This window comes from Leopardus geoffroyi, chromosome B2 (genome assembly GCF_018350155.1).
Source record: "Leopardus geoffroyi isolate Oge1 chromosome B2, O.geoffroyi_Oge1_pat1.0, whole genome shotgun sequence".
Taxonomy (NCBI): domain Eukaryota; kingdom Metazoa; phylum Chordata; class Mammalia; order Carnivora; family Felidae; genus Leopardus; species Leopardus geoffroyi.
Genome location: NC_059332.1, coordinates 118,209,531 through 118,228,520, shown reverse-complemented (window position 1 = coordinate 118,228,520; position 18,990 = coordinate 118,209,531). Strand labels below are relative to the sequence as shown.

The 18,990-nt window shown below is 41.2% G+C and overlaps 1 protein-coding gene across 1 annotated transcript in view; it reads right to left on the bottom strand.

Moving 5' to 3' along the window:
- The window catches only part of SMLR1 (small leucine rich protein 1), a 111,237-nt gene that overhangs the window by 7,685 nt on the left and 84,562 nt on the right, over positions 1 to 18,990 (bottom strand). Inside the window, 2 exon segments of the mRNA XM_045500935.1 lie at positions 1,073 to 1,234; positions 1,237 to 1,311. Coding sequence (XP_045356891.1) covers positions 1,073 to 1,234; positions 1,237 to 1,311 — 237 coding nt within the window.

The window sequence follows — 18,990 nt, the reverse complement described above, 5'->3', positions numbered from 1 at the left end:
TCAGTTTCATTAATTTAATTATAGCAGAATAACCAGTCTCAAACTAGGACCCAATTGTCTATGTCCAAATCACTTTGAGCTTCCTGAGTTTTGTTTCGTTTCGTTTTGTTTTGTTTTGTTTCTCCTTGAGACTATAGTCTCATGGGGGTGCCTGGGTGGCTCAGTCGCTTAAGGGTCCGACTCTTGATTTCGGCTTGGGTCATGATCTCACTGTCTGTGGGTTCAAGTCCTGTGTCAGACTCTGTGCTGACGGTGCAGAGCCTGCTTGGGATTCTCTGTCTCTCTCTGTCTCTGCCTCAAGCTCTCTCTCTCTCTTCTCTCTCTCAAAAAGTAAATAAATGAACATTAAAAAAAGAGACTATAGTTTCATGAAAAGCATACACCAAGCCATCAGCTATCTATTAGGGCTTGACATTTGCCAAACACTGTGACAGCATAATAATAATAATAATTGTTATTATTATTATTTTTATTTTAGGGAGTGCGACCTGAGGAGAGGGACAGAGGGAGAGGGAGAGAGACTCCCAAGTAGGCTCCGTGCCCAGCTCAGGGAGCCCAACGCGGACATCCCACAGCATTGGGATCATGACTTGACCCCAAATCAAGCATCAGATGCTCAACCGGATGAACCACCCAGGTGCCCCGGCACATTTGCTTAATAGAAGCTCAGTGGGTGAGCAAGAAGCCTGTGTGTGTGCACACTCATGGCATATGCACCTATGTGTCACGTAGAGAGGGCAGGCCATGATATGCATTTTAACGTTTGTGGAATATATTTTCCCTGAGAGAGAGAGAGAGAGAGTCACATGTAGGAATTGCTGATTCCTAGCTGGGCTCTCCATGAGAGGCTATAGTTAGGGGTCCCCACGGCGGGCCGTCCACGCTGTGGAAAGGGTCAGACTGCCCGTCCACCAGTGAATGGGTGGTGACAGAGCACTTGGTGAGAAGTGCCTGTAAGTCACAGCCGTGTGTCTCCCGAGGCCCCCCTGGAAACACGGACCACGCGCTGGCCTGTGCAGCTGAGTCCTGGGAAAGGCCGTCGAACCCCTGCCCTGTGTGGCTTCCCACTTACCCTCCATCAGTTTGGTCCTGAAGTAGGCGATGAGGAGGAGGAGCAGCAAAGTCACAGGCAGGAAGACCCCAGCGAACAGGAGCCAGCCGGGGAGCTCCGTCAGGAACGCTGACAGCACGGGGCTCATTGCCAAGCACCCGGCCCCCCGGGGGGCCACCGGGCCACACTCGGGATGAGGGCAGCTTTGCTCAGAGTCTGTATTTGTTTCCTTCTGGGGCTCCGGCCTTTGCTCAGCAAGTCTCAGTGGAAGTTTTGTGGACTTTGCTCTATTTCAACAGCCCCGGGGACGCCGAGAGGCTTGCTAGCCGGTTACTCTGTAACTCAGCTACGATGTGTGGAGGAATTGAAACGTGATTCTTCGGAAGCGTTCCGGAGAGGAGCGTTTATCTGGCGGGGTGGGGAATGACGCCAGGAGGCCTAGATATCTTTGTATTCAGTTTATCTGGAGTGAATAATACCTGACTCCAAGCAAATCTCATTGTTACGTATCTTCTACTTACATGTGCCCAGACATGGGAAGAAGTTGTCCTGCATTTTTTAAATTTCAGAGTTGAAAGTTGCTTCGTAGCCACGTCCATGTGCCTATGAACCTGTGTCTGGAAAAAGTGAATTTTCCTTCACGCGCAGTTGATACAACTGATATCAAGGAAGGAGGAACGCTATTCTTTCCATAGGTAAAAACTCTTCCTAGTAGGTCCTGCTCTGAATACTTTCCTGGGAGGTGCACTTGGTGTATTTATTTATTCAATAAATATTTAATTCTACTAGAACCCAACCTCTTGGCTAGACGCTGGACGTACAAAGAATAGTAAATCATGGCGCCTGCCTTCTGGGAGTGGAAACAGACGCAGAAAGAGGTAATGGCCCCGAGCGATAGTGATGGGATAGATGCTATTATGGCCCCTTTTCCTTCGTCCCTCAATGCATCAGCATTTGCCTCCTGCATTAGTAGTTTCTATTACTAATTATCTTCCACTTAACACATCTCTGTGGCCCACCATTAGCAGTAGAAGGTGGCCCCTGAATGATAGTCTTGTGGTTTGAGTGGTAACTACAAAGATTCTGGGGAAAGAAAGGGCAAAAAATTATGTTGACACTGACTTGTTGACTAAGTTGAGTTGCCACTGGAAAGACACTGGTCTACTAAACTAAAGGCAATAGAAAGAATCATTTCCATAATGAAAGAATCGCCTGGAGAATTTGGGAAATTTGGAGGGGAAATTGACGAGCCACCTTCTTGGGTTCACGTCTCTTCTCATGCTCTGGCCCTGTCCCCGTCCCCACTTGGCAGCTGCCTTGGTGAGTGGCTGGCAGAGTCTATCGAGCACATGCTGCTGTGAGTGCCTCTTGAATTCCTTCACCAGGGGTTCTTCATGGCCACGCACAGCCTTAATCCTCCTATAAACTCGGCACCCTAATTTATAAAATAATAAGAATAGGGAGCATCTCTGGGATGCTTGGCTGGCATTCCTAAGCAGTGAACAATAAACAGCTTCCTCTCAGAAGAGAGACATCTTAATTGCAGGAAGAGTCCTTTAGAATAGCCAAGATTAAGTCAGCATCTGTCGTACTTTATTTGCTTCTCTTCTCCCCCGTCCACAAACCCTTGAGTGGTGCTGCTGTTTTTTCTCTTGAGTGCTTTCCAATGAGATGGCTCTCTGGTGCTCTTTCAGCTTGAACACGATGCTAATTTGTAAAGTGTCAGTCTACAAAGAAGCTCCATGAGCAGGTGACATTACCAGGGAGATGTTAGGCAGCTGTTGTCATGTTCTTTCTTTCCGTTTTGTTCCCTTCAACATTCAAGCCCTTGCTGAATGCCTAGAGAAGGTAAGAGTAACAGGCAAAAATATAAATGATATTAATATAAGCTTCCAGGCTGACATATAAAGCGCAAGGGAAGCATTGAAGAGAGACTGATTAATTCCAGTTAGGGAATTGGGCCGAGTTCATGAAAAGGATAGTATTTGAGCTGAGCCTGGGGATGGAGAGCTGTGGAATGACCTCCTTAAACAAATACGTGACGGTGGGGGCACAGCAGGGTTTATGGAGGACAGGGAAGAAATGAGAGTAGCCAAATGATATGGGGTTCAGAACAGAGATATGAAGGTGGAGAAGTGGGGGGGGGGCATCAAGGCATAGACTCTTGAACGTGCTTCCAAGGACTATGCTGTTTGGACAAAGGGGACCAATGAAAGGTCTTTGATCATGGACGCACATGAGTTGACCTGGGTTCACTTAGGTAGCCCTTGAAAAAAATGGACCAATGAGAAAGATCCAAGTAGGCTGTTTCAACATGGTGTCAGGATATAATGAGTCTGAGATGGGGGTGGCAAAGGGAAGGGAAAGAGGAAGACAAGGGGCTGGAGGGACCCCATGAACAGTCCTTGGTGAATAAGTAGATAGAGTAAATGTCACCCATGATGCTACCAATCACTGAGCACTTACTATGTATCAAGCACCTCATAACCACTCTACGTGTATCTTATTTAATCTTCAGAGTGACCATATGAGGAAGACTCATTTGACAAATGAAGAAATGAGGCACAGAGAGGTTAAATAACTTTCCCAAGACACATATTTAGTGAGTGACAGATTCAGGACTCTGATCCTGAACCGCTGCTCTCATCCACTGTGCTATGCCAGGCTCGGGTGGCTGGGGAGATGGCAGGGCTATAAAGTGAGACCTGAACACAGGTCGGGCAGCACATTTGGATGGGGGAACATTTATAGTTTGGCACTCATTAAATTGGTGGTAATGCAGAGATATTCAAGGGGAAACTTGTGGAAATCTGGAGATCAAGAGAGAGGACAAGTCCTCTGTAGTGTAGATGGTGGCTGCGGGTGAGTGGACGGACAGAGCGCTCAGGAAGGAGTGTACATGAGGATAAAAGAGACACCAGTTGCAGCCCCTAAAGAATGCCCTCACTTAGGGGCACCCAGGTGGCTATGTGGGTGAAGCATCTGACTTCAGCTCAGGTCATGATCTCACAGTTCATGGGTTCTAGCCCTGCGTCGGGCTCTGTGCTGACCGTTTGAGCCTGGAGCCTGCTTCAGATTCTGTGCCTCCCTCTCTCTCTGCTCCTACCCCTCTCACATGCTGTCTCTCTCTGCTTCTTATGTTAAAAAAAAAAGAACTCTCTGACTTAAGACATGGGAGGCAGGGTGAGAAAAAGGAAGAAAACCAAAAGGCTCTGTGGGGTGGGAGAGGAGCCTGCAGGATGCAGTGTTAGGAAATGGTAGCAAACGAAACTTCCAAGAGGGAGAGGGTGAGCAGTGGTGTCAGTTACTGTCTCTGAGCTAATTCTGATCCACATGGAAATGTCTAAGAGAGTGCAATCTGTGAAGTGGACGTAAAGCTTTACTTTTTTCTTAAAAAGGCTCTTTTGGGATATAATTCACACAATAAACTGCACAGCTCGGTAAGTTTTGACCTGTGTGTTTCTATGTCTGCGAGCTCACTGTCATGATCAAATGATGAGCCCATTCGCCCCAAAAGTTTTCTTGTGTTCCTTTCCTATCTCTGCTCCCACTCCTCCTGCTCCCCCAATTCTTAGTCAACCACTGATCTATTATCTGTTACTCTACATTAGTCTGCATTTTTAGAATTTTATACATATGGCATTGCACAGTATGTCTCTTTTTTTTCTAGCTTCTTTCACTTGGTATAATTATTTTGGAATTGATCCATATTGTTGTGTGTATCAATATTGCTTTGTGTTGCTGAACACCATTGCATTGTGTGGAGATCCACCTTTTACCCATTTACCTTTTGGTGGCCATTTGGATTGTTTTCCATCGTAGGCTACTACAAATAAAGCTGCTATCAACATTCCTGCACAATTCTTTTTTTTTTAATGTTTATTTAGTTTTGAGAGAGGCAGAGAGAGAGAGACAGAGCACGAGCAGGGGAATGGCAGAGAGCAGGAGACATAGAATCCGAAGCAGGCTCCAGGCTCTAAGCTGTCAGCACAGAGCTGGATGCAGGGCTCTAACCCACGAACTGTGAGATCGTGACCTGAGCTAAGTCAGATGCTTAACTGACGAAGCCACCCAAGCACCCCTCCCCCAATAATTCTTTATGTGGATACGTGCTCTCATTTCTCTTGGGAAGACACCTAGGAACCGAATGGCTGGATCATATGGTAAGTGTATGTTTAACTTCTTAAGACATTTTCAAACTGTTTTCCAAAGTAAGTTATACCATTTATATCTCCACCAGCAGTGTAATAAGAATTTTAGTTTTGGGGCACCTGGGTGGCTCAGTCAGTTGAGCATCAGTCTTCAGCTGAGGTCATGATCTTGCGGTAGGCGGGCTCGAGGCTTGAGTTGGCTCTGTGCTGACAGCTCAGAGCCTGGAGCCTGTTTCAGATTCTGTATCTCCCTCTTTTTATGCCCTTCCCCCGCTTATGCTCTGTTTCTCTGTCTCTTTGTCTCTCTCTCTCTCTCTCAAAAATAAATAAACATTAAAAAAATTGAAAAAAAAAAGAATTTTAGTTTCTTCACATACTGACACTTGTTATGGTTAGTTTGTTTTTGTTTGTTTGTTTGTTTGTTTGTTTTAAATTTTGGCCATTCTAATGATATGTAGTGGTATCTCACTGTAGTTTTAATATACATTTCCCTAAAGATGTTGAACATCTTTTCATGTGCCTATTTGCCATTTTATGTATCTTATTTGAAGTGTCTGTTCAACACTTTTGCATGTTAAAAAAAATTGGATTATTTGTTTTCTTATTGAGTGTTGAGAGTTCTTCATATATTCTAGATACAAGTCAATTATCACACATATGATTTGGAAGGATTTTTTTCACCCCGTTCTAGCTTTGTCTTTTCGTTCAGTTACCAATGTCTTGGAAAACATAGAGGTTTTAATTTTTTTTTAACATTTATTTGTTTTTTAGAGACAGAGACAGAGCATGAGCAGGGGAGGGGCAGAGAGAGAGGGAGACACAGAATCTGAAGCAGGCTCCAGGCTCCGAGGCATCAGCACAGAGCCTGACGCGGGGCTCAAACTCATGAACCGGGAGATCATGACCTGAGCCGAAGTCGGGCACTTAACCAACGGAGCCACCCAGGCATCCCAATTACTGTAGCTTTAAAATAAGTCTTGAAATCAGGAACTCTTAGCCCTCCAACTTTGTTCTTCTTCAAAGTTGGTTTGAGTAATACAGGTCAGTTTCATTTCCATATGAATTTTAGGATCACATTGCCAATTTCGATAAAAAGCCCTGTTGGGATTTTGATGGAGATTGCATTGCATGTGTAAATGAGGAGAGAATCAATATGAAGAGAGAACTGATATTTTAACAATATTGAGTCTTCTGACCCATGAACATGACATGTGTTTCCACTCTATTTGGGTCTTCTTTCACTTTTCACAACAATGTTTTGTAGTTTTCAGTGCGTGAGTGTTAAACATTTTCAGTCAGATTTATGTGTAAGTATTTCATATTTTTTATGCTATTGCAGAGTATTGCTTTTTAGGTTTTGATTTGTGATTATTGCTATTATTAAAGGTTTTCTTCAATTATGAAAAATGTCACACCACTGGGAACTTCTGGAAGACTAAATATTAGAATTAATTAAAACATTCTTTAGAACTGGGAACTTTTAGTTATAAAGGCTGGGGATGTTGGAAACACTGGTAATCAACTTGATTTACCAGAATTCAGGGTGGATTCCACGGGCAGCGTGCAATTTCCGACCCAAACGACAGCAAATTCTTTACCTGGCTCCTTACCATGTCGTAGGAAAAATCATTAATACCATTGGAAAATATACATCTGTGAAAACTGAGGGACATAATACATTGGGGATTACACTCTCCTGTTGATTTCCATAATAGTGAATGTTCCCATTGCTGATTTACATGGTTATTTAAGAAACAAGTGATTGCAGATGTTGAGATTTGTGAATAAAATTACTAGGAAACTACTCATTTACCACCTATTATATTCTTGGTGACAGCTGGGCAAAAGTCTTCCTTAGATAAATGTGACTTCTTGAAGGTAATACCAAACCCACCAAGTTTCTGATTTGGATTCTGCATTAGTCTGCCTGAGCCATAAAGAATGACTCATTCTAATGACATCGGCAAAAGCTTGCCTTAGGTAATTGTGACCTATGATAGATAATACCAAACCCACCAGGCCTCTGATTTGGATTCTATATTAGTCTGACTGAGCCATAAAGAATGACTCATTCCAATGACATGCCATAGGACAATGAAAGTTCTGAAGTCCATCAGTGGAAGGTGCCAAAGTGCCATTGACTGATAGCTGGGATACCAAATTATGTACAGCTACAAAACCAATGTCAAAACCTAAGTACAAACACAACTAGTGACTATCCAATAAAGTTCTTTGATTTCATCATGTGCATGACATTTTGCTAAAATGAAGCCTCGCCCACAATGTAAATGTAGAACTGACAGCTCTTTTGAGTAGGAAAAAGCCTATATGCTTCTGCCCCATATTAACTGCCCCTCCTAGCTTGGCCCATAACTAAGTACTATTACATGGCACAAATACTAAAGTCAACACGAAAACCAGTGCTCTGAAACCATGTAACAGTAATGCATTGTAGGGTGCTCATTCCATAAAAAAACATGATCACAGAAGAGACATAAAGAATTTAAATTCTTTGTAAACTTTGAGAAAAGGTCCACCAGCTTTTATTTATTCATACTTGCAGGTAACAAATATTTATTGAGGCGTTAACACGTGCCCTGCAGGCACTGATCTGGGGACTATGTACATATCTGTGGATAAGATAAAGTCCCTGTCTATATAGAACTTACATTCCAGTGGAGTAAGTTGTCGATAAGCAATAGTAGGTAACATTTATCAAATGCATATATTATTCTGGGTAATAATCTAAGCATTTCATGTGTTACATCTCATTATGATCTTACATCAATGCCTATGAAATAAGTACCATTTTTCATTTCACCATTCTACAGACAGAAAAGCTCCTGGAATTTTTATAACCCATCAAGGATTATACCACTAGAAAATGGCAGAGCTAGGATTTGAACCCAGAGCCCAAACACTTATCCACAGTACTCTATTCTTCTGCTTCTCAACCTCCTAGAGATAGATACACATATGCAGTGTTAAGTAGTGATAAGTGCTCTGCAAAGACTAAAGCAGGACGAGAAAATAATAGGAAGTGCTCATTTTAAGCGGGGTGGACAGGGAAGTTGTATTGACCTGCTAAGGCTGCCATAACAAAATACCCCAGACTGGGTGGCTTAAACAACAGACACGTATTTCTCAGAGTTCTGGAGGCTGGAAGTCCAAGATAAAGATGTGGGTAGAGTTGGTTTCTGCTGAGACCCTTCTCCTTGGCTTGTAGAGATGACTGCCTTCTTGCTGTGTCCTCACTTGGCCTCTTCTCTGTGCACAGATGCTCCTGGTGTCTCCTCCTCTTCTTAAAAGTGTACAAGTTGTATTGGATTAGAGTCCCACCCTTATGACCAATGATACCTTAATTACCTCCCTAAAGGCCCTAGTCACATTGGGGATTAGGGCTTCAACATGAATTTTGGGAGGGGACACAATTCAGAAGTTTCTCTGAAAAACTTGACTTTTGTGCTGAATGAAGTGAAAGAAGGAATCATGTGCATAGTTGGAGGAATAGAGTTCTAAGCAGAGGGGATAGGAGGTACTAAATTTCTGAAATGGAAATGTTTCTGGGGTGATTGAAGGTATGTAAGGAGGCCTATTGCGGCTAGAGCACACTGAGAAAGAGGCCAAGCGATAGAAAACACACTTTTGAGAAATATTGATCTAGAAACTTGACAACAATGACAATAGGCCAAGAAGATGTGCCCATAGTCGAATCTCTAAAATTCTACCACGATTTATTAAACATTGCTTGGAAAATGGTTAAATGTAGAGAATACTGGGGTAAGTAGGTTTCTTTATTGCAAGATTTTGTAGAGGTTTTAATTTGGTATTCTGAGAGGAATACTGCATGAGTCTCTTCCAAACTTACTAGACCATCAAGTCCTTTTGCCAGGAGATTCTCAGGGGATTAAGGTCTCCAGACCATGCTTTTGAGTATGGGCTACTGGGTAGGGAGATTTATCCTACTGCTCTGAACATGAAGTTTATCCCTAAGTATCAACATACATGTTTGAGACTCTTAGGTAGAGAACAGTGGATAAGGAACAAATTATTCTGAGAAATTATGATGGTGGGTGTTTTTTGGTTTTATTTTTGTTTTTGTTTGCTTTTGTTTTTGTAAATTGTACTAGCATGAACTGGCCCGAACAATTCAAGAAGCATCAACCTTGTCTCATTCATGAAAATTTCCAATTGGCAGCTCATTCCACTTTGCAAGCTTATTTTGCTCACTGGAAAATGATCATTAGAACATGCCCACCTGAACACAGATTCTTTGTAATCCAATCCTAGCTAGGGTGGCCATAGAAATTAGATGTTTCTGGGCATAAACAATAAGCTGTGACAGGGGCAGGTGGCTCTCTGGGATTAGTATAAAAGTGAATACGTGCCCTCCCATGTGCTAAGGACACGAGGGTATTTTGACACACCAAAAAGTTTTTGTTGCGGAAAAATTTAGAATATCAGAGGTGGAAGTCCTGCTGATTGAGTCCTCCCACCCCCACCGCCTTCACCCATTATGCTTTGATCAATCAATATGTTTTTGAAATAAGAGATCAGAACAGAGACTGATTTATGCTGATTTAAGTTAGTAAAGTTTAAATGCCAGTACCCCTCATTTGTATAGGCGCTTCCAGACCCAGGGAAGGATACTGAGAATATACATACATGGGCATAGTGTTTGAATTTTTTTTGGTGTATTTATTTTTGGGAGAGAATGAGAGAGCAAGCATGCAGGAATGAGCAGGGGAGGGGCAGAGAGAGAGGGAGAGAGAGAGAATCTCAGCCAGGCTCTGGGCCATCAATGCAGAGTCCCACCCGGGGTTTGAACCCACAAACCGTGAGGTCATGACCTAAGCCAAAATCAAGAGTTGGAGGTTCAACTGACTGAGCCACCCAGGTGCCCCAGGCATAGTGTTGGGAAAGTTTACAAAAGAAATATATTAACTGCAATTGATTAAGACTGTGTCTTTCCACCTCAACTCCCTTTCTGTCATGTTGCTTGTGTTGGGTAGTGTTGGAGCAGCCATGGACATATTTGGGAGAGGTCTAGGGGAAGATGAGTCAGGGACACATCTAATTGCAATAGTGGAATGTTTATGTGGTTTGCAGTCGTTTCTGTACATAGTTAAGTCGTATTTAGTTGTGTGTGAAAAAAGACTTCGGGAATACTACCACCCACTGTGCAGTAACTCTTAGTATGTGACCTAAAGATTCAGGGGCAAAAGGTCATACCTCAACATGTCCTATGTACTCAACTTCAGAAGTATATGGGAACTGGAGGAGAAATAAGGTTTGAAATATACGAGCCAGAGTGACTCTGGAAAACTCTTCCAAATGTCACCATGTAAAATTCGAAGGGCAAGATTTGATTCTCATTCGTGCTCAGTCAAAACGAAAGTTCTCTCCTACAGTGTATACGCAACTATAAACACACATTTTGGAGTTAATTGGGTAAAACAGAATTTGTGAGAACTGCGTCTGAGGTTGACAATGGTTAGCAGTGACACCACAAGCAGTAATTGTATCTTTGTGCGATTTCACAGATTCCCAAGTACTTGGTTACGTTTTAGTGTGTATGGTGGATCTTATCTTGACTAAGTGTGGCAGTTCTGGACAAAAGAGCACACAGAACTGCCACCTGGCGGAGCATGCACCTGAAGAAACCTGTGTTCTGATAACAAAGTGTATGTATTTATGAAAGTCCAAGGTATGTAAGAGAAATTTGATTATATGGTTATATAGCACAATATAATATAATGACAATTAAAAAACATTTCATTCCTCTTGGAATGCATTAGTTTCAGATTAGGTTTTTTTATTTTTTAAATTATTGATTACACCAAAATTCAAATATGATAAGAAGGAAATTTCCTAGTGGAGGCCAAAATCAAAAATCAAAAACTGAAAGATTGACAGAAGCCTAAGAATGTAAAAAAAAAAAAAAAAAAAAAAGAAGTTAGCTTTTATTTTATTTTATTAAAAAAATTTTTTTTAATGTTTATTTATTTTTGAGACAGAGAGACAGAGCATGAACAGGGGAGGGTCAGAGAGAGAGAGGGAGACACAGAATCTGAAGCAGGTTCCAGGCTCTGAGCTGTCAGCACAGAGCCTGACGCAGGGCTTAAACTCATGGACCATGAGATCATGACCTGAGCCAAAGTCGGACACTTAACCGACTGAGCCACCCAGGTGCCCCAAAAGTTAGCTTTTAAAATTTGTAACTTGTTATTTCTTTTCTCAGTTTATGTGGGTATTCACTGTCATGCAGAATTTTGTGTTGGCAACTTTGTATTTTTTTCTCTGAAATAGGAACCCCCCCCCCCAAAATATAAAGCCTCAGACCTACAAAATCTGAATCTGCTGCTGGATAAGAATAGAAATGTTCCAGAAGAGAAAAGCCTGAGACAAGTACCAGACAGCCTTGCAGACCACTTTGTGATTTCTAAATTCTCTGATTTCCACTTCTTGCCATAATTTAAAAATGATAATGACCCCTTCTCATTGGTCTTTCTGGCCATATGGAGGCTCTGGAAGGCACTTGTGACTTAATGGGCTCTCACCAGAGGGGCGTTACCAAAGATGGCTGTATTCAGTATGAAAGGGCAGGGGGTAGGGTGGCGGGTGGAGGGCGGGGACTGAGTGATGCCACAGACCCTCAATATGTCAGAGAGGAGCTTTTAGCAGACATGAGATTTACCCAGATGTCATCAATTGATTGTATGATTGTGGTTTTCTTCTTTAATTGGGAGTCAACCTCTTCCTGCTATATAGTATTATTCCAAAATCTATGTCACAGAGAAGATAATCTAACATAATGCCATTACACAGATTTATAGCTGACCCTTAAAATAGGAGTCAGAATTCTCTTTATTTAAAAAAACCACATAATTTTATTTCCATTTCCCTTTAGAAAAAAGTCCTTATGACTTCTGCAGTATGCAAACAGTACATCATCCACAGTGTCATTTAAACCCGAGTGTTTTCAGATGACTGACAAATCTGTTGCTTTGCACAGCCCTGCTTTCTGTCAGAGCGCTACACTTTAAAAATGTGTTGCTGCAATATAGGCTAAGTTCTTTCATTAGCAGAGTGAGTATAATGCACCAGTCTGTATTAATCACTACACATAAGCTACCAGGACATTACTAGAATTTTCTGCCAAGGTAGTAACAGGAAAATAACAGCTGTTTGTATAAGGAAACTAGGAGCTCATTTGCACGGCTACCGGAGGCAACAGGGAGATTAATGCACCTTGTCAGTTCTACAGGTTTAATTTGACTTGTGCTAAAATAGCATCAATACACATTGCCCCCTGCCATTCATTTCTCCTGAATGCTGATTAATTTACTCTCATTTCACCCTGAATGCTGCCAGGCAGTAATGAGTTGTAGCCATCTGGCCGTCCTATTTTATCTTCCCCCACTGCCCCTAAAAAGAAGCAGAGATGGGGACATGGGCATCCATCCAGCTGCTTAGCGTTCCAAGTCCTCCTTTTGGGGAATGCAGGGTAGATAGCTGTCCAGACAGCGGATTCCTGAACTGGCACACAGTTTTTGTGTTGGTGTTGAAAGGCAAAAGCCTCCTAATTTCAGAACTGGCTAAGGAGGTGGGAGAAGGGGCACAGATAACAGAGTCTATATATCAGAGTTAACAGTTAGGCTTTGTAAAAAAGAGATTTGTAAAGTACAGCTACTGTTACAGCGTGGTATTTTATAGATACATAATAATACAAAGTACACAGAGATAAGGCTCTTTATAGACATATAAAGCAATATTGTTAATATTGTCTTAACTCCTAGAAGAACAGGAAACCATTTGGTCTCAGTAATTGCCTCCAAATATATATTTTTTCTTTTCATAATATTTTCAGAATAATCAGACATATTACCTCATTATGGATAAAAGAATAATGAATAGGACAGACATAAAATTTGATTCAATTTCAAGGATACTGTTTTTAAAGAATCAACTTCATTGAGGTATAGTTTACATATAATAAATTCTACCCATATAAGTTTATATTTCAATGTGTTTTGACATATTGATATACTCCTATAATCCCCACCACAATCAAGACACAGAATATTCCTACTAGCTCCCAAATTGTCCTTGTGCCCCTCCCAGTCAATTTGTCCCACCCTCAGTGCCAGGAAACCTCTGATGTTCTTCCTGTCAGTGTAGATTAAATTGATTTTTTTCCTGAGTTTCATAGAAACAGAAGCTTATGGTGTGTACCCTTTTGCATCCAACTTCTTTGCTTAGCATAATTCACCCATGCCTTTGCATTTTTTGGTAATGAATTACTTTTTATTGTTGAGTACTATTTCACACCGTACCCTTCCATATCATTATAGATATAGATTTGTTTATCCATTCATCTGTGGATAATGGACATTTGATTTCCAGCTGTTGGCTGTTATGAATTCACTTATGTGTAAGTCTTTGTGTGGACGTATATTTTAATTTCTCTTGAGTAGAAACTTAGGAATACAATTGCTGGGTCTTATAGTAAATGTATGTTTAACTTTTTTAAAAAACATTTTTAACATTTATTTATTTTTGAGAGACAGAGAGAGAGAGAGAGCGCGCGCACATGGGCGCGCGCATGGGCGGGGGAGGGGCAGAGAGTGAGAAGGAGACACAGAACTTGAAGCAGGCGCCAGGCTCTGAGCTATCAGCACAGAGCCTGATGCCGGGATTGAACCCACCAACCGTGAGATCATGACCTGAGCTGCAGTCAGATGCCAACTGACTGAGCCACCCAGGCGCCCTATGTATGTTTAACTTTATAAGAAACTATCAACCAGCCTTTCAAAATGATTGTACCATTTCACAATCTTACCAGCAATGGCTAAGGAGGATTCCAGTTGTTCCATATCTTCACCAACACTTGGTATTGTCATCTTTTAAAATTTTTATCCATGTCAGTAGGCATGTAGTGGTATTTCACTGAGCATCTAATTTGAATTTCCCTGTGTTTTAAAATAAAGGTTTTATTATTATCTAGGTATGGCAAGGTCAACAGATCAAGAGATGACTGCCACAAGGGTCAGCAAGGACCCAAAACATTAAAACATCAAAAATGTAGAATAAAAAGGCATGATGAATACACCTGATGACTAATGCTGTTGGACATCTTTTCATGTGTGTACTGCTCATTCATATAGCTTCTTTTGTAAAGTGTTCAAGTTTTTTTTTTTTTTTTTTGCTTTTAAAAAAAAAATTGTATTGGGGTAGCTGGGTGGCTCAGTAGGATAAGCATTGGACTTTTGATTTTGGCTCAGGTCATAACCCCACGTTTGTGAGATTGAGCCCTGAGTTGGGCTCCACACTGAGTTGGGCTCCACTAAGTTGGGCATGGAGCCTGCTTAAGATTCCCTCTCTCCCTCTCCCTCTGCCCCTCCCCTGCTTGTACCCTTGCGAGCTCTCTCTCTCTCTCAAAAACAAACAAAACCAAAATTAAAAAATTGCACTGCCTTCTTACTGAGTTCTAACTGATTAATAAAATTTTGATTTAAGTTCTTTGTGAGATATTCATATTGTAAGTATTTTCTCCCAATCCGTAAGAGAAAATTTAATCTTTTCACTTTCTCAAAAATGTCTTTCAGGGCATCTGGGCAGCTCAGTCCATTAAGCGCCTGACTCCAGTGCAGGTCAAGATCTCAAGGTCTGTGAGTTCCAGCCCCACATCCCGCTCTGTGCCGACAGCACGGATCCTGGAGCCTGCTTCAGATTCTGTGTCTCCCTCTCTTTCTGCCTCTCACCCTGCTAACGCTCTCTCTCTCTCTCTCTCAAAAATAAATAAAACATTTTTAAAAATGTCTTTCAAGGAGCTTAAGTTTTAAAATTTGATGATGTGATCAATTTTTTTTCTTTTATGGTTCATGCCTTTTGTGTTTAATCGAAGAAATCTTTGCCTACTCCAAGATCATGAAGATATTCTCCTAGAAGTTAATAGTTTTAAATACTACATTCAGGTCTGTGATCCATTTTGAGTTAAATTATTGTATTGCTTGAAGTAAGGGTCAAGGTTCATTGTCTTCCCCCAGCAACATGTTTTTTTTTTTGGATGTTTGTTTATTTTAGAGAGAGAGAGAGAGAAACAGAGTGCAAGCAGGGGAGGGGCAGAGAGAGAGACACACACACACACAGGATCCGAAGCAGGCTCCAGGCTCTGAGCTGTCAGCACAGAACTGGAATGGGGGGGGGGTCACGAATCCAACCATCGCACCGTGAGATCACGATCTACTTAGCCACCCAGGTGCTCCTCCCCCAGCAACATTTCCTCAAAAGACTTTCTTTTCCCTATTGAATTAAATTGGTATTTTAATTTTTATCGAAAATCAATTGGCTATCTATGTGTGGGTCTATTTCTGAATTCTCTTTTATGTTGCATTGATTTGTAGGGTCTTTCCTTCTGCCAATATGACATTCTCTTGATTACTGTAGCTTAAAAAAAATTTTTTTTTTAATGTTTGTAGTTGAGAGAGATCTAGCGCGCATGCGCAAGCGGAGGAGGGTCAGAGATCAGGCCTGGGGCGGGACGAAGGATCCTACAAGCTCAGCGCTGACGGCAATGCCCGCTGCAGGGCTGGAACTCACCAAACTTGAGAGTTTGACCCCGGCCGAAGTCTCCACGGATGCTAAACCGACCGAACCACCCAGGCATCCCTTGATTACTGTAGCTTTATAGTAGGTTTTGAAATCAGAAAGTGTGTATCATCCAACTTTGAATTGTTTGGTTATTTAAAATCCTTTTCTTTCCCAAATAACTTTAAAATCAGATTTACAAAAAAAAAAGCCTGTTAGGATTTTGATTGGGATTGTGTTGAATCTATGAATCAATGTGGACAAAGTGCAAATCTTAATAGCATTGAATCTTACAATTCATAAATACGGTCTATGTTTCCATTTATTTAGGCCTTTGTAATATCTCTCAGGAATCTTCCATAGTTTTCAGAGTACAGGTTTGCACATATTTTGTTTCATTTACTTCTAAGTATTTTATGTTTGGGATGCTGTCATAAATGGAATTTAATTTTTTTCATTTCGAATTGTTTGTTGCTAGTATATAGAAATACAATTAATTTTTGTGTATTGATTCTATATTTTGAGACATTTCTAAGCTTGTTTATAAATTTTAAGGGCTTTTATTTTTGGGTAAATCCTTTAGGGGTTTTTATGTGTCATGTATACATAAAGTTTTATTTCTTCCTTTCCAGTCTGCATGCTTGTTACTTGTTTCTCTTTCCTAATTGCACTGTTTAGAGCATTTAGTTAGTACAGTGTTGAATAAGAGTGGCAATTGTTCTCTATTTGGAAGCTATTCTGCCTAGTTTCTGAGGGTTTCAATCTTTCATGCACAGATTTGTATTTGACAAAAGACTCAAGGGATCCCTACGCAGGTTTTTGGAATTATTTTTCTACTTAGCTTCCTCCTGTTGGGGACTCTGCCCTACAAATTCTAGCTGCCTTGTCCTCTCCAGTTTCCAGTCTCTGAATCCTAAACTCAGCAAGATTCTCAGGCTGTTTGTATTCCCCCTTTCCGCCCTACAGTCTAGAGATTGTCAAAAACCCTGATTTATGGTAGGAATCACCTTATTTTTTGCCCTACTACTAACGATCATAGTCCTCTACTGCCTGGTGCCTGTATGTATGTTTTATTGAGTTTTCTAGTTGTTTTATAAGAGAATAGTAGTTCTGAATTCTGTGACTTCTTCATGGTTAGAAATAGATACTATTTAATATTCAATTATCTGCTGGTTGTTGATGATGTTGATGATGTTGACGTTGATGAAATTTGCTGTGTGAGTCACCCAGTTTTGCTTCGGTGAGAGGGGAAGTTTTGACCAGTGGCTTCAACTAATCTCCTATTAGGCTTATTTGAGAGCTCCTAAAACACACCCATGTGTAGGCTATTTCCCTGGAAATTCTGATTGGAGTGGCATCTATATTCTTTTAAAAGCTCTTAGGTGATTATAATGTGTTCCAGAGGTTGAGAATTACCAATTTACTCTCAACACTCCACAGAACTTGCCAGTGTGTGTTCCATGGCAGCCTGGTGTGGCCAAAATGGCTCACAGATGTACTGGGTTACAGATCTCTTTATCCCTGGGGACAGCCAGTCTTAGCCAGAGCCCTGGCTCCAGTAGGAGTCAGCATCCTCAGTTTACTCCAGCGTGCCACACAAATGCCATCCTTTCTTGAGTGTGCTTTGACTGGCAGCCCATTGAGCTTTAGAATTTAATTCTCTAAATTCTAGGCTCTCTCATCTTCATATCCCAGCTCAAATGTCACCGAACCCTTATCTGACCCCTCCTTTTTCCTTCCCACCATGTATACCTCGATGACAGCAACATTAGAGTTTTAAGTCTGTTTCTACTTAAGATTTTCATCCCTGGAGGGTAGGAGCTGGTTTCTTTAATGTTTTCTTCCCGTTACCAAGTAGTGCGTTTTGCGCTTTAGTATATATGGGTAGGCCATTCTGGAGTTTAGTGTTGGAAAGTGTTCTGTGGCCAAAAAATATTTTCTGTTCTGTTGACAGTCTATTCTGTTAAGTTATGTTTTCAGATTCTCCCTAAGTCAGTTGGGTGGGAGAGGAAGTTCGTATTACATTACCCCATATTTTGTATTACATTATTTATAGCGGGGCTTTCTTGAACTCATTTCAGGTCTCTGATCTTTTTTTCACACTTAATTAATTTTTCCCTTTAGGGAGAAGAATTTGGTAGTGCCTTTCTACCTTTAGGCATTTATACTTCAGAAATAAAACTGTTTGATTTTGATGAATTTTGCTATTGATACCATTTCGGCTTTTAAATCCAAAAATCTTTATTAGGTTAGAGTATTATTTTCAAATTAAGCAATAAATAAACTAGATGGAAAATGAATTTCCATAGGGATAATGTGGAAGAAAATGCAAATGTTAATTGATACTATTATTAGTAATATCTCTTTGGCTATGTAACACCAATTTCGTATGTTTACTCAAGTCTCCCTTTCTATTAATGTTGACATGAGAAGAGTTACTCTGTCTGATATGGTGCTTTTGCATAAATTAGGAAAATGTACCTCTTCTGGGCATGGTGGCTTGGCTGAACAAGGGCTAGATTGTAACCCCACTTACGTCCTGAGTCAGGACTCCTCCTACAGGGCACAATTTGTACAATCTGGCACAGTGGCTGTGATGACCCCTTTACTTTTAGGACACCTGTTTGTTTCTGCACAATTTGGCATATTTCCAGGAGGTAAAAACAGATTTAATATCCTCTGCTGAGTATAAGACACATGAGTACTAATTATGAAATTACGTCGGAGAGAGAAATTAAACAGGATTCACTAGGGTCATCTCGATCTCATTTGTGTGATTGCTCCTATGGAAAAAAAGCTCAAAGGTAGAAAATCAGGTAAATGAAGTTTCCCTCCCATGACCCACATAGTAAGGCAGGGGTGAGGGGATAGGAGCCAGGACATTAAAAATCTTTGTTTGATGTCTTCCATCAGTGGCATGGTTTGGTTGACTCAGACACAAAGGAGACACCACATTTGCCACGTGGATGAACATGCACCCACTAGCCTCTGGCCGCAAAGAGAAAGACAGAAGCTGTCAGCTGTCAGGAAGAGCCAAGGTCAATGGCAGAAAATGCCAGAGTCATAGTAGAAAAGGATCACACATGGAGTCCCTTTGTGAACGAATTCCTCTGAAATCTTACATTTCTCACCAGCCATGAAATTTGAAAGTGTCTCACTTATCCATTGACCATGAACTTGATGACTTTGGTGCCCTTC